General features: G+C 39.9%; 2 protein-coding genes across 3 annotated transcripts in view; one reads left to right on the top strand and one right to left on the bottom strand.

Moving 5' to 3' along the window:
- Positions 1-458: 458 nt before the first annotated feature.
- On the bottom strand, positions 459-10,406 carry dffa (DNA fragmentation factor, alpha polypeptide). Its single transcript, XM_031726482.2, has 6 exons — positions 10,212-10,406; positions 8,721-8,879; positions 8,460-8,614; positions 8,054-8,258; positions 2,841-2,968; positions 459-2,314 (listed from the first exon to the last, which is right to left on the bottom strand). The coding sequence occupies exons 1-6, from the start codon at positions 10,300-10,302 to the stop codon at positions 2,087-2,089; spliced, it is 966 nt and encodes a 321-aa protein (XP_031582342.1). The 5' UTR covers positions 10,303-10,406; the 3' UTR covers positions 459-2,086.
- Positions 10,407-12,215: 1,809 nt separating this feature from the next.
- pex14 (peroxisomal biogenesis factor 14) overlaps positions 12,216-16,073 on the top strand; it is a 44,887-nt gene continuing 41,029 nt past the window's right edge. Inside the window, exons 1-2 of one of the 2 annotated variants that reach the window (XM_031726446.2) lie at positions 12,216-12,322; positions 14,664-14,714. In XM_031726446.2, the coding sequence (XP_031582306.2) occupies positions 12,287-12,322; positions 14,664-14,714 (87 nt within the window). In that variant the 5' untranslated portion in view covers positions 12,216-12,286. The remainder of the gene's footprint in view (positions 12,323-14,663; positions 14,715-16,073) is intronic. The other variant, XM_039604681.1, reaches the window with a different exon arrangement.

Genomic DNA, 16,073 nt, shown 5'->3' with positions numbered 1-16,073 from the left:
GTTGGAGCTAATTCCACAGGAATTACGCACACCATGAAACCCATTAACCAGCTGTTGAAAAATATCCAGCCGCAGCACGCTGCCAGTAGGCTGTCAGGTTTATAGCTAATATGCCCATCACTATTACACTAGTGCACGAACTCAGTTAAGTTGCTGTAGAGAGAAATATAAAGTCTCAATATCAGAGACAGATGCTTTTTTTGTCATTGTTAATAATGTTCCTGACCACGCATACTCCTTCACCTTCACCAATAGGTGTTTAGAGTCTTCAAATTTAATATCACTAAGGAGATCCCTTGGTTTTAAGGCCAAACAATACTGCTGTGGCACTTTACAGTGCAAAGCCTTTGAGGAAATCTCAAAAGTACTGAACTGTATTTTTTTTCCCCCATTTGGATTGTATTGGATTCTAAAGGCTTTCAATATCTGTCACAATAATGTGGGACAACAGCGCGGTGGAAAGTCTGAAGGCACATTTAATGAAAAAATAAAATAAAAATCCCTCCTCCACCATTTAACATGGATAAATATGTACCACCACACACAATTTCCTTTAGCTACTTGTGGAAATTAAATATGAAACAGCCTCCTACAACCTGCAGTTTTTCTTGCTGATGAGCTAAGGCACAACTTTTTATTTTTTTGGGTATACATGGACACAATACAGAGTAATTATAAGCTGCTTACAAATGGTGCGCTTAAAGGGTATCTAATATGAAAGTACAAGCTGGCAGTGACATTGTAATTTCGCCACAACACGAAAAAGAAGAGGTCTTTCTGCAAATTCAGATCCGTCATTTGTGCTCATTGTTCAGCACACAGATGACAGGCATGAGAAAAGATACATCCCCATGAGTCACATGGACACTGCACACGCTGTCGACACCCTCTTACATCACACTGCCAGCAGACTCATGCAGAACTTCCACAAGAGTATGTAACAGAGCAGCCATGGAGTGATGCTGGATCTACGCAAGTCAAATATGAAACTAAGCTACAATGTCACACACACGGGGGTCATATGAATTTAGATGCATCTAACTTTTTATTATTAAAGCAATGAACGTGTCTGTGAAACCAATTCAAATATATCTGGCCAATTTTTGCCCCCCCACTTTTGTATTTATTCCCGTTTCTGCACTCATCATTATTTATGAGGTATTTCTTCTCCTCTTTCCTCCATGTAAAGATTCCATAAAACATCACAAAGTGAAATTTCACATTAGGGTGCACAGTTTTGACAAATATTTCAAGATTTTTCAGCACACTTGTTAAAAAACTCCTTGAATTTTAATGCAGTTTCCAAAAATAGCTAAAAAATATGACTTAAAAAAAATGCATTAACAAGGCAATATCAGGATGACCTGGATACCAGATTTTCACTTTAAAACAGCAGAAGCTAATTTATGTGTTTAGCTTTCTCTAACTAATTAAAAGTAAGTTTTTACCTATATGTAAACTAAAGATCTAAAATCTCAAATGCAGTGTGTCCCTTCAATCATAGCAATGTTTAAGGGGCAGCAGAAGGCAAAATTTAAAAAAAAAATAGTGTAATTGTGACTATAAATGTAACAGGCAGCCTTAAAACAACAGTTCTTCATCTTTTTTTAACTTTTTCACTACGATAAAGCAAATAAATGTGAGTTAGATGAGAAGACCCATTTTATTTAAATACACAACAGTGAACCTTGGACTTTGGCCTAGAGGCGCAGCAACTTTTCTGTCAACTAGCGAGGTTGCTGGAAATAGGAGAATCTCCCCAAATACTGAGTTATAGCTTTAAGTTTAGATTTGTTTATCTGTAGTTATTCTCACAGCATGAAACACAAAATAAGAAGCCAGTTAGAAAAAAATAGATCCAAGTGGTTAATGTCTTTGATAAACATGACTTGTGTTAATCATCCGGCTTCCTCTTGAGGCAAAAGCATTCAAGTGGTTTTGAAATCTTACAAAGTGTCAACACTTGGGATTCATGTATTCCAGCAGTTTTGTTATTATCAGTAACGCAGGGCAAAAATCCCACTCTGCTGGCCCTGAGGCTGGTAGTGTGAATTCTTATCAGTCTGTGCTCAGGTAGAGTCTCGGCCTATTTGCCGCCTTGGGCTGGCTTTTCTGCGCCCTCCTCCTCCTTCCTCTTCTCGCTGGACTGCTGGCTGCCGCGCAGCTGTGTGTTGCTCCTGATGGATTGCACGGCCTGAATCTGCTGGAGACGTGCGGTCAGCTCAGCTTTGCAGGCCTGCAGCAGCGCGGACGTCCTCGCTCTGTCCCAGCCCAGCACCTGCTCCATAGCTTCCACCCCTCTGGCCACTACCATCTAAAGACACACAGAAGGGAGCTCCATGTAGTGGAAATGGGAACATATGAGGCGATACGCTGGCTTGCCCTACTAACATAAGTTTATGAATGCAAATGAAGATGGTTGACAAAGTCTTGTGCTTACACTGTACCTAAAGTAAATGGGATTATATCAGAACTGATGACGCAGGGGCGTGTTTTAAGTGTGTCAGGATGGGCAGTTTCACATGCTTGCTTTGATCCTTTTGCAGCAGACTCACTGGGGTGTGTTACGACACAAGCCTTACAGCAGAAGGAGTGACGTGGGAATGTGATGACGAAGGACCATTGAAGGGAGTTGCCCCACATTGCTGCGATATGTAAATGCACCTCATTCGCTGGTGCCTGTCTAAATTTGCAGTTTGAACTTCTTAGTAGTTCTCAGAAAGAATGGATTCTCTGCGACATTTACAATACAACAGATAAACGTAAAAGTACACATTTGGGGTGTTTTTATTTGCTGATGCTTTGAGGCAGGCTTAATCAGAGTTGTGTGAGTAGGCTACCTGCAGATCTCCAGTGGAAAGCCTGGTCTCTGGCGATGTTTTGCCTTTCAGGACCATCAAAGTCCTGGACATAAATCCAGAAGCAGAATCCACCTCCATTCCATCCGGCACGTCCACATCCCCAGCACCTGAGATATTGAAACGGGTTTCAACACATTTCAAAACATTTTAAACATAGTAAATCATTACTTCAGGTGGGGTTATTAAACAACAACAACAGGTCCACCTAGTGACCAAAAGATAGAAGTGCAGCTCTTCCCTCATGAGAAATTAAGAGAATGAACCGATAACAAATAAACTAAGACAGAAAAATAACACATGTTGACTAATAACATCTGCGGTTGTTTGAACCTCACCTAGAAATAAAAATTCATATTTTAAGTTTAGTTTAGTTTATTTTGTTGCCCTTCTGTGTTTGAATGTGTGTTAATGTTAGATTGAAACAGGCATCAAAATAAAAAAGCTGCTTGTATGAATGGGTGAATGAGGCATGTTGTATAAAGCGCTTTGAGTGCTTAGGCAGAGTACAAAAGTGCTACATAAGAACCAGTCAATTTATGTCTCTTGTTCTTAAATATAGAGAAAGTTTATGTATGATTAACTTTTCACATTTATTGTTTTCTCAAATTTCCTGATTTGACCACCCCTCCTCGCTGGCTAAAGTTAAGTCAGTGATGTCTTTGACCCTCATCTAAAGAACTACATCTGGGGCCATTACTTATCTCGAGGGCTTCATAGTCATGGGACTATATTGATTATTTTGCTGGGTGTATTCATGCATATTGATCACAGCTATTGATTACATGTTTGTTACGCAGAGGGAACTGTATAAGCACCCTTTTCAAATAAATGGGTTTTTTTTGTTAAGCCACATAATAACACTGACCTATTCAGTCATAAAAACGTACCTCACTCAAGGGATGAATCTTGAGTTATGCATGTTATGTCTACATATAACAGACATCTTAGATGAGCATCAATTTTAAATTGTATCTTTGGACACTTTGTTACCACAGCCTGTCTCAAAACACATACTGTATTTCCTTTTATGCTTGCACATTTCAATAAATTGTTGTTCCTTTTTCCATTTTCATAGTAAAATATGAAAAACTGACTTTGACCACCTTTGCTCTTCAACATAACCTGAGCTCTGTTAGGCAGGGATCACTGTCATGCTGAAAAATGAATACAATCAGATCAAGGAATTGATTGTGGACTTCAGGAGGACCAGGAAAACCTTGTCCCCTGTTTCAATCCATGGGGTCAATGTGGAGGACTATAAATACCTTGGAGTATACATAGACAATAAACTGGACTGCATTAAAAACAGACTATTTTCTGAGGCGGCTGAGGTCTTTCAACATCTGTTGGATAATGGTCAGGATTTTCTATGAGTCTGTTATGGCCAGTGCCATCCTCTATGCTGTTGCATGCTGGGGCAGCAAGTTGAGGGTCACGGATGCCAACAGAGTCAATAAAGTGATCCGCAAGGCCAGTAATGTTGTGGGGATGGAGCTGGACTCCCTTAGGGTGGTGTCTGAGAGGAGGATGTTGTCCAAGATAAGGACAATGCTGGATAATACCCCCCACCCACTCCATGACGTGCTGGTCAGTCACAGGAGCACGTTCAGTGAGAAAGTGAGATTACCAAAAAGCACCACTGAACGACACAGGAAATCATTACTGCCCGTGTCCATCTCCCTGTACAACTCCTCCATCTAACACACTGTAAACACTGCAATAGTTACACCCTTTTGCACACGCCGTATAGTAAAATAGCAAATGACAAAGTTCACAGGTTAGAGCAGGGGTGGGCACCAAGGGCCGGTGTCCCTGCAGGTTTTACATGTGTCCTTGAACCAACACAGCTGATTTAAATGGCTAAATTATCTCCTCAACACGTCCTGATGTTCTCCAGAGGCCTGGTAACAAACTAATCATGTGATTCAGGTGTGTTGACCCAAGGTGAGATCTAAAACCTGCAGGGACACCGGCCCTCGGGGCCTGGAATTGCCCACCCCTGGGTTAGAGGGAAATACCAATCATATATATTTCACCTCTGTAATATTTTTGATATTTATAATTGAATGATTTGTATTTGTTAGTGCTATTTCTTAGATTTGTTAACTTTGTAACATATTGTATTATTTAATTAGTTTAGTCTGTTACTGTTACTGTCTTGGATCAAATGTAACCCACATAATTTTCTTAGGGATTATTAAAGTATTCTGATTCTTTTCAGACACTATTACATGGTGGATCAAAGTCTAACTTTTGTGCGTTCATATTTCTATCATTTTTGACAAGATCCTCAACCCCACGAGCTAAAATGCAGCACCAAATCATGACAGAGCTTCCAGTGTGTTTTACAGACGGCTGCAGACACTCGGTTTTGTACCCCTCTCCTGACCTCTGTGGACACTGATGACAATATAAACCAAAAATCTCAAATTCAGATTCACTCCATAGGACCTGTTGCCTGTTGATTTTCAGTTCAGTTCTTGAATAATTTGGCGTACCTCACCCATTTCTCCCAATTTCCCTTCCCTAAGAATGGCTTCTTGACTGCCACCCTTCCACTGAGACCATGCCTGATGAGGCTTCTGTGAACAGTAGATGGAACAACTGATGCACCTCAGAAGCATCTCCAGGGCTCGCAAAATCGCTAGCCCGACGTCCCGGGGCTAGCGAACTTTCCAGTCGGGCTACCAAAATCTATCTCAGCCCTGCCCGTCGGGCTATCATAGGAAGGAAAAATATATGTCATTGCTTTTGCATTCTTTCGGAAATGTAGCTGGGTAATTGTGTCATTGGCATTGGGGAACCACTGTCAATATGTGACATATTGAAATCGCGTTTGAATTTGCGCTTGTTTTTTGCTTTCACTTTGAGATCGCGCGAACTGTGTATAGAGAGCGGCAGCACTGATTGGTGAGTGACGATTAATTGCGCACCAATTCCTCTGACATCGTCTTATCACTCATTAGCTTACCATTCAAACGTGACAAGTGAAATCTCCCACAGCAAGCTTAAACATGTGAGAGGTTGATTGCGCAGAGAATCGCTGACCGTTATGTGAGTGCTTGTGTAAAAGCAGCAGGATATATATTTTAGTTCTGCTGAGCCAAATAAGACAGGTCAGGGTGAAGAAGTGACAGCCAAAGAAAAGCCTACCACAAAACGGAAAAGTTATGACAAATCAGACTATGAGGGAAAAAGAAAGTGCAGCTTTATGGTTTCATGGACAAAAGAATTTCTGTGGCTGGAATATGACGAGCTAAATAACCAGGGCTGCACATAAGTGGTCCGCAGCTGTCAAAATAAAAAACACGCACCAGATAAGAAGTTGCAACGCGCGTTTGCGTACATAAGATTTTCTGGAGGAGGACAGACATTTGTTTAGAACTCTTAAAGATGAAGAAGCAAGCTCCTTTAAGCAATTACTTTGGTGTTCCTCCACCTCCAAAGAAATGTCAGAAGGAGTCCGAACCGCAAAAGAAGCGCGTATTCTCGGAAAAGTGGTTGCAGGAGGTGAGCTGGCTTCAAAGAAATGATGAACGCACAGAGATGTGGTGCAGAATATGCCGTGAAAATCCCACTCTATCGGACAAAAACAGTGCCTTTTAATATGTACGCAAACGCGCGTTGCAACTTCTTATCTGGTGCGCGTCTTTTATTTTGACAGCAAATGCGCACCTGCGGACCACTTATGTGCACCCCTGTAAAAAAAACAATGTTCTGCCGGTTGTGTTGTTGGTTTTCCCTCGATTTCTGAGTCGACAAGCGCCTTTGTTACTGGGACCAGTAATTTTAAGAAAGACCCCCATTAGAACCCATGAGAAATGCATTATTGCTCAGTCTGCAATATCTTTCCCAGAACAAACACCAATTGCAAATAACATACTAAAAATAAACCTGAAAAATCTGTTTAGAACAGCGTACTATGTTGCAAAGAGTGAACTACCATTGGCAAAATTTAGCAGTCTTTGCAAACTTCAAAAAAAAAAATGTCCTAGGTCTTGGTTCCACTTACCTCTTACCTGTGACTTCAGTGGAAATTTCAAATTCAGGACCTGACACAGACTGATTCATGGTCTACACAGTTCTTACAAGTTCATAGAAATTTCTGTTCAATTAGAACCAAGTATTTGAGTTGATGATTGTAATTTTTATACAATGTTGTAATTTGTGTTTCAACAATGTTTGATTAATGTTTTGTTTCCGAAACAAAACATCAATCAAAAAATTGCCCTCTTTTTTTATTCGGGCTACTTAAATTTATTTTGGGCTACCACAAACTGAAGAGTGCCTGCCCGAAGGGCTACCAGGGATTTTGAAATTTTGCGAGCCCTGATCTCTTTGTGTGTGTCAGCTCTCTGCTTTGTTCTTCTATTTCTTCATGACATGACTTACATTGACTGTTCATCTGCGGTAGATACTTTGCCACTTCTTTTGTCCTCCAACTGTCCAGTTTACTCAAATGTTTTAAGAACACAATGCACACCATGCTAAGAAAAGCCAAAGGTTTGGCATGTTTTTGGCAGTCACCATGTTGGCACATTTTTACCTTTGGCATTTTCATTGATTCAACTAAAAAAAAAAAGGAAACAAATTATGTGTTTTTGCCTCACACTGTTAGTAACAAAGTGCCCAAAGATTCAATTTAACATTGGTACTTTGCTATGCTGTCTGTTATGTGTAGACAAAACGCTGGCTCATCCCTCGAGTTAGGCGCCTTTTAAAGCTTGTTTCATAGGTCAGTGTTAAGTGGCTTAACAAACCTCTCAGAGGAAAACCTTCCCTAAAAAAGGTCAGGTACAAGGACTGCACTGAAAATGAGTACAAAAAACAGCCAATGCACAAAGCAAAATGTCAAAAAAGCTGAAGCTCAAGGCTTCAGCCTTGGAAAAACTGTTGCTCAAGGCTACCTAGAAGAATTACAAAAAAGTCAGGCTCACTGGAAGCAAAATATAAAGAAATAAAGGGTGGCTCCAGACTTTTGCACAGTACTGTAGTTCACAGAGTTTCTGTATCCCAGCTTGAATAATGACACAGAAACAGCTTTCTATGCAAGACTTAACTTGTTACAGAGTTTATATTGTGTATCCGTGTCACACTACAATAATCAGGGAATCTGATTTTCATACATTTATCTCAACAAACTATTTCCATACAGTAAACATGGCAACCACCTTAAAATGACACAGCCGTACCTCCCTGAGAAGGCTGACTTGTTTCTTCCTGTTGTCTGTTCTCCTGCTCCACAGTTTTCAGGTAAAGCTGGAGCAATTCTTTGGATTGCCTCTCCTGCTCTCTTCGATCCAAAACCCTCTGCAGCGTCTCCTGGAGCTCCTGGGCCTTTTTCTCTTGGAAGCCCAGAGCAGAGGCTAGTTCAGGGCATGGGGCATCCACTAAGGTCTGAAAAAGCAAATTAAAACAATAAAATACAATTCGCGGCTCCTATTTTTAGATTGATTAACACACTTAAACACAGACAACAGCACATGTTGACAGCAGAAAGAACATCCCATTAGCCCGACCTATTATTTATTTGATTAAAAATAGTGACAAAGAAAGAGCGTTTATCACTTTCTTATACTTGACATATAATGTTGGTACCTGTAGGTCCGCCTCAGACATGAGAATAATGCTAGTCAGGTCCTGCTTCAGCTGCTGAGCCAGTTCATACCAAGGTGCTACAGTACTGGAGCTGTCCACAGTATCAGTCTCCAGCAACACAGAATCCCTAGCCATCCAAGCTGTGCCACCATCAACTAAAAGTAAATATCAAATTAACACAAGGTGATGCATTCCCAGGATATAAATGATTGATGATAAAAAGGATGCAGAAAAATGTCAGACAAAAGTAAACCTGCTTACTCCTGCAAGGTGGAGACCACGTCTCTTTGTCATTCAGTAGCATGAATTTTGTGTTTGAGGGTAAACACAAAAAGTAAGCCTGATCTTCTACTACTGTCCCATCATTCTCTAGGACCACTGTGACTGAGTCACTGGAGTTGAACCCAAGACACTGTCGACCTGTTAAAAGAACAGAGAAACTACAAATATTATAGAGTGTCCCAGATTATTTTTATACTTCAAAGTGTTTATCCATCCATCCGATTCAATATCCCAGCTGACTGTTGTGGAAAGATGCGCCGCAAGTCCAGTTTAGCATAACAAATTAACCTCACATGCGTGTCTTTGGACTGTGGCGGGGGAACCAGCAAATCCAACAATTCAATTCAATTCAATTCAATTTTATTTATATAGCGCCATATCACAACAGAAGTCGCCTCAAGGCGCTTTATGTTGTACAGTAGATCGCACAATAATCTTTCTCTCTGTAAGGCAACAGTGCCGCCCATATTTCAGAGGAAAACAATCAGTATTAGTGTATCCCATAAGCCAAATATTCAAAGCAGTAATACCTCAGACACCACCTGTTCATCAGGTGATTCAGCATACTTCCACATGTCAAACAAGTCAGTCCATTTAAAGAGTCAACAGCCCTTTCTTTAGAGCTGCTCCTATTTGCAATACAAAACATGTCTTACTTCCACTGCCTTTTAAAATTGTACATGTTTTCTAACAGCTATAAATCAGCACCTCTAGTTTAATAGTGCCCCAGCTCAATATTTCATATAAGAGTACTTATTTATGTATATTGAATAGGAATACAGGCAATTAATAACTTTAAGCTAGCTTCAAAACCAAGAGGGGGGTTTTCAGATAGCACCCTAGTTTTGTCACTGGCAGTTACAGGAGACTTTATCAGAATCAGAAACACACTTCTAGTATCTTCATGTAGGCGGCGTCAAAATCAAGGACCCAGCCTTGTCTCCTCCAAGCTCTGCTGACACATATAACAATCAAAGACGTAGAAACACTTTTATTAAACAGAGAAAAATGCAAAAAAAAATCTGGGGGCAACGCCTGGTGACTAGCCTTCTAGGAATGAGCAGGAAGAGCAATGACTTTTCATGTTTAGCTTCTGCAAGTTTAAACACGATGGATAAAAATGGAGATGCTGCTTCTGCTGCTGCTACCACACACAACTAGATAAGTAAGCTTATCGACAGCAATAGCAATAATCACCTCAGCTGTAATGTTGGTGCCTCCCAACACTCTCAAAAATCACTGAACATATGAAGTTCTTTCACTTTCGCAATAAGAGAACCCCGCTTTTAGCGCTCAGCACCAGTGCAAACTAAAATGACATTTAAATACAGCACCCACAACGTTTGACTGCGTGAGACGGTACTTCACGTAACTGTCACACACCCGTTCAATATTAATGAATATATAGCTTTCATTAAAGAGAAGCTCTAGCATGATAAAGTTCAGGAATGTAAAGTCATGACAACTTACCTTTTTCCTTAAGCTCATCTATGGAAAGAGCTACTACCCCATACGATTTTTGTCGTGTGAAATTACACACCTTACACGGTTTATCCGTCATTCTAGTCTGCGTTTAGAGAAGCAGGTTTTGTGCTTTCTTTTACCTTAATACTGACAATTACCGACAGCAACTACCACGACTATCCTCGAATACGGAACTGCCGCCGCGCCGCTATGGAATCTGGGATATGTAGTTTAGCACATACAAAAAAACAATTCGAACAGGAAAACGCGGGAGAAAGAACTGCGTTTGTGTCTACAGTTTGAATATAACGCTATAACCTCTATAGCGCTAATTTGAGTGTATTTAAAAAAAAAAATCTTTTATTAACTATTTCCAAGCTCTAGGCATAAGAAATATGAGAATAATAGCATGTCCTTCAGAGGAGCTCCTGTTTTAAAGCTGTTTTAAAGGTGGACTACCGCAAGAGACCGCTAGATGGCGACCAAAAAGTCTGGCCTGACAGTGGAGTCCAGTTCTTTCTTCTTTTTTTTTTCTTTCTTAAAGACATTTGGTTGGTTAATTGCGTGGTGAAAATAAATAGCTAGGGAGCAGGTGGAAGAGAGCCTGGAGAGGTGGAGGTATGGTCTGGAGACAAGGGGAATGAAAGTCAGTAGAATCAAGACAGAATGTGTGTTTGTGTAACAGTGAAACCACCAAGAGTACAGATAGTGAAAAGGGGGTGGGTTTAAATAGTTTAAATACCTAGGTTCAGCCATCCAAATCAGAGAGTGCAGGCAGAGTGGAGCGGGTGGAGATGATTATCAGGGATGATTTGTAACAGTTGGATAGCAACAGCGGTGAAAGTAAAGGTTTATAAAATGGCACTGAGACCTGTATGCTTTGGAGACTGTGGCACTGACACACACACACACAAAAAGGAGGCCGAGCTGAAGGTAGCAAAATTGAAGATGTTAAGATTTTCATTAGGAGTGACCAGAAATTAAAAATCAGAAACTAGAAGTTAGAAATGAGTACATGATAGGGACAGCTCAAGTTGAGCAGTTTGAAGACAAAGTTAGAGAGGCAAGGCTGAGATGGTTTGAACATTGTGCAGACGAGAGGAAGTGGATATACTGGACTAAGGATGCTGAATATGGAGCTGCCAGGCAAGAGGAAAAGAAGAGAATCGGAGAGGAGGTTCTTGGATGTAGTGAAAGAGGACATGCAGAGGGTTGTGTGACAGAAATGATGCTAAGGATGGGATGAAATGGAGGCAGATGATCTCCTGTGGCAACCCCTAAAGAGAGAGAAAGAAGACTGCATTATATGGTCCAAAAATGCACCACTTACATCACAATGTCACCTGAAACAATCCCTTTTAATGCTGTAAGTCTAGCATTTTGGGGTCTGACTTTTAGGGGGTTGCTGTAGCAAATGACTTTATAGTTTTATTTATTTGTTTTTCTTATTTATGAAATAGAGTAAATAAGTAGTATCTTCTTGCTGTGAATTCATTAAGTATTGTGGTTTCTGAAGGGGCCCCAGGCAAAGCCATATTAAGCTATTATCTGGTGGCTGAATGCAAATCCGTTTCAACAAGTAGGGACTTACCACACCTCGTGACTAAACTGTTGGCTTTGTTGTATAGATTTTTTTTCTTGTTCTTTAGGCGCAAGGGTGTGTTCAGCTGAGGAAATGATGAAGCTGACATTAAGTCTAAAGGTAGAATAGGCTCTAATATGACAAAAACAAAACAAACAGACAAAACAAATAAAAACAATTTACAAAAAATAAGTTTTCTTGGCAGTGAAAGAAAGACAGTCATCAACATTCACCACGCAGAAGTCTCAGTCTAAGATCTACTGAAGGTGTGTGAGCATGAGAATGTGCTATGAGGAAGCTGAAACCGAACTTGATGTGCTTTTATATTGTAGCGTTTCAATAACAGACAGTAAGAATGGGGAGTGAAACTTTGGAGTGAGACTCATCCTGCAGTGTCCCTTACTCACCTGCAGGAGGCAGCAGTGCATCTTAAAGCATGTTGCGTGGTAGAAATATACCAGAATAAGAAGTGTGGCAGAAGGAACAGAAGAAGAAGAAGATGGCATCCAACGACCAAGCTGAGGCAACAACACAGGTCTCTATATGCATTAAAAGCGGTTTCTTTTTAATGTCTATTTGCGGTAGTGAACTGTTTTAGATATTTCGGGGCTGTAGATGTCTTAACGTTGGCATCACGTGCCTGGAAATGCTCACAAAGTTAGAGATTAGCATGCCTGCTAGTTAGCATGCTAGCTAGGTTACGAGTCAAAAGTTGTCACTGAGACATGAGTGTGTTTACAAGTGGGCAGGAATGGGCGTCATTTAGAGTTGCCATATTGTGTCGAAAATAATAGGGCATAGTTACTAGATTTGCCATTGTCATCAAACGATGCAGCTGTACAATTGCATCTGAGCGTGTAGCCTCGTCTTACTGTGTGCAGATAACTGTAGGTGCAACTCAAAGGTCAGTGTAGGCAAACAAACCTGATGGTTTCTGTTGGGTTGCAGTCACAGTGTTGGCTTTGAACTCACCAGGCCCCCGAAAACAAATGTCACCGAAGGTTTTTATTCATGTATGTCACCCGTGACTTCTGTACTTTTTGTTGCTACAGCTGAGATGCTGTTTTCAGAAAAAAAGATGTTTATATATGCTGTAGAGAAATATAAAAGTTTTTTTTATGTACATAGTTGAGAGCTAACGGCTATAAGTGTATAGAAAGTGTTTACCAAATGCAGAAACTAATAAAGTCAAGGAACTTGTGTGGATTGACAGTATTTACAAGTACTTGTAAAGTTATCACTCAGTTTATGAGCAACAGATTTCTACAAATCTACAAATGAATGCTGACATGTGCCAGTTCAGTACTTTTTTTTTTTCTTTTTTGAAAATGTCATTCACGTAGCAGACAGGTCAAATTTCTCAGTGTGGGCAAATTATTTCTGGAAGTAAAAGAATCTGTCAAGCTATAACTATAGTCTAGTTATGTAAGTTGGTAGGCTTTCAAATATATTCTAAAATATTTATCTGACTCCACTTGAATTTGCTGGTTTCATGTTTGGACGTTACTTTTTATATAAGTAGCAATGACACTTTTAATAAAAGTTTCAACGTGACATAAGGCTGGAAGCTTTTTCACATTACAGGCATGGGCCTGTTCAAGTCTACAATAGTTTTTCTGTTTCCCCTTCATCTGTGTGAGTTGCTTAGTTACAATAAACACTTTAAATACATTTTTATTGTTTTTAAAATTCTCTAAACAGTAACTGTAGCGTAGGAGTTAGAGCAGCTCATCTACTAATTGTAGGCATACAGACTGTTGCTCAAGTGTGCTTGCCAAAGTATCCTTAAGCAATTTCCTAACCCAAGTTGCTTTCTAATGTGTTCATCAGAATGTGTGTGAATGTTCCATAGAAAGTGCTAAGGCCTAGAAAAAAGTGTTTGTATGAATGGGCAAATGAAGTGCTTTGAGTGCTCAAATAGAAAAGCACTATATAAGAAACAGTCCATTTATATCATTAATGTTTTCTTTCCCAATCTTGTGGAAATGACAAATAGCCTTTTTTATTTATTTATTTTCCTGCCCATAGAACAAAATCTGTCCACATTCTACTACAAGCACTGCTCCATAAACGTCACAGTGAAATGGATACCCTTCCACAATCAACTTATTTGTGTTGTGAATTTTCCCTTCTTCACAATTTCTACAGTTTCCCATCTGTTACTGTACATAGGGAAATGTTTATGGAGTACAGCATGAAGCTAAACTCTTCACCATGATGAGAACAGGTTAAAAACTTCTGAGTTATGACTGTAGTTAACTTTTGACAGAAGCTAACAGGAAGTTAGGTAGGTAGTTAGTTTGATGCTTGCAGCTGTTTCTAGAACTCTGTCTTCTGAGTTTATTACATACCTGCAGAATCATACAGCAGCACAATGCATCCAAAAGCTTTTCAAATGCACGAGAGTTGCTCACATTTATGCACCCGACACCACAGAAGTAACTTCAGTCACAGTAAATTATCCCCAAAATTCAGGCAGTTTTGATCAGGATCTAGCAGCAGATAATATTGTGTTCTGTACTTCACACAGGCTCTGACAGGGTTCAGTCTGTATCTAACGGGGATCCTAATAAACGAAACAATTTTTAAGTGTAAGAGTTGCTTGATCAGTTTGCAAAAATTTGCCAAAATGTGAAAGAGTGCTGAAGCACTTTGCATAAATGTTGCTGATATGCCTGAAAGAAGCCGTGAGGCCTATTATTGTAAAAGTGTCCCATACCTGAATAACCGAATACTATCACTTTAATAGATAAAGCCAGCAACGTTACATACCGTGTGCTTGTAAAGGGCGACCATAGTTACCAAGCTTCAAACTGACATTACTTCTGTTTTCCACTAGATGGCACTCTAATACAAATGTTTGTTTATGTTCCCAGCCTGGCCTTCTGCCTGGAAAAGATGGAGCACGTAGCCCCAGAGAAGAACTGGTAAGAATTTATTCCTTAGTCTGAATTACATGAATTATTGGTAAGGAAACATTGACTGTAACCACAAAAACATTAAATGAAGCTAATGTAAGTAATGTAAGTGAGAGATGGAAAGAAATAGCAGCTTGGATCAAACGATGCAAATATTAAATTACATTTCCTGTAAAGAAAACAAAAAGCAATGAATAGGGTATCATAATGGCTGGAAATAATATTTCAGATATTCTCACATGGCACACGCTGTGATTCTTAATACTTGTGCTCAGAAGTGTGGATTTTTCAAAAACTCAAGTATTAGTGCGATTTTGAAAGAATGAAAATCTTCTAATTTCTTGGCTTGATCTGGTGATGCATAGTTGAGGAAGATTATGATGGTTTTTCTCCCCCCCCCCCCCTAAGATCTGATAATTTAAAGACTTTTATTTGGCTGTATTACACATTCCCCAGGGAGATCCAGTATTAAAGGCTTCCAATTAGCAGACAGTCACTTTATACATCACAATGATGTCCCCAAGCTGTAATGAGAGTATACTTTATGTTCTTGGTCTTTAGAGAGGAAAATGGTCTATTTTAACAGCAGCAATGGGTTCCACAGTTTCTTTAATCATGCATAGCATAAAACTTTGACTGCACATCTTTGTTGTTCTTTGTTTATCCTTCTTTTTTTGTAGTCTGTGTCAGAATTGGGTCAGGAAAGTCGCTAATTTGGAGTTTCTTCGCCATGTAGTCTCCTATGCAAACACCAAGGGCACTTGAAGTTGTTGGTCCCTCAAAAAGGTGTTATAAGGTGGTGTTTAACAAGAATAAATGTCAGTTTTTCTCTTCAGTAATGTGCAGAGTGTTTATAAGGCATGCTTGGCCCAAGCGATGACTATAACCAGGAATGTTTGGTAATTGCTAAGTGGGATGGAATCCATCCCAGGTACACTCACTGTCCTTGTATAGGCACAGCATGCAGGTTATAGAAGTGCTGTATTGTTCAGCCTACATGTCTCAATGTCATTCACCACCATTCACTCTTCATCTTCCCCCCATCATCCCTTCATGCCAAGGCTAATTTAATCCTGGGGTTATTGATTGTGGGAGCATTCTCCCAGGCTTTCTTTCAATTTACTTCAATTTCATCATCCCAATGCGCTTCAAGACTGTCTCCTCAAAAAAGGGAAGAAATTCTTGTTATGAGGGATTCGAGACTGGTTGACAAGTCCCACCACCACCCTCACTTCCAACCCCTTTTCTCCGTTCTCTTTTTGATGAGCTGCTCTTTCCCAGTTAAGTGGATTATTACAGTAGGGATAATTCTTGTCACATGGCATTATTTGGATGAGGTGAATAATTGAAATTTGTGTCTGAAAGGAT

Source organism: Oreochromis aureus, linkage group 20 (assembly GCF_013358895.1).
Source record: "Oreochromis aureus strain Israel breed Guangdong linkage group 20, ZZ_aureus, whole genome shotgun sequence".
NCBI classification, from domain to species: domain Eukaryota; kingdom Metazoa; phylum Chordata; class Actinopteri; order Cichliformes; family Cichlidae; genus Oreochromis; species Oreochromis aureus.
The sequence above is the reverse complement of the archived record's forward strand: the minus strand, read 5'-3'. Positions and strand labels throughout refer to the sequence as shown.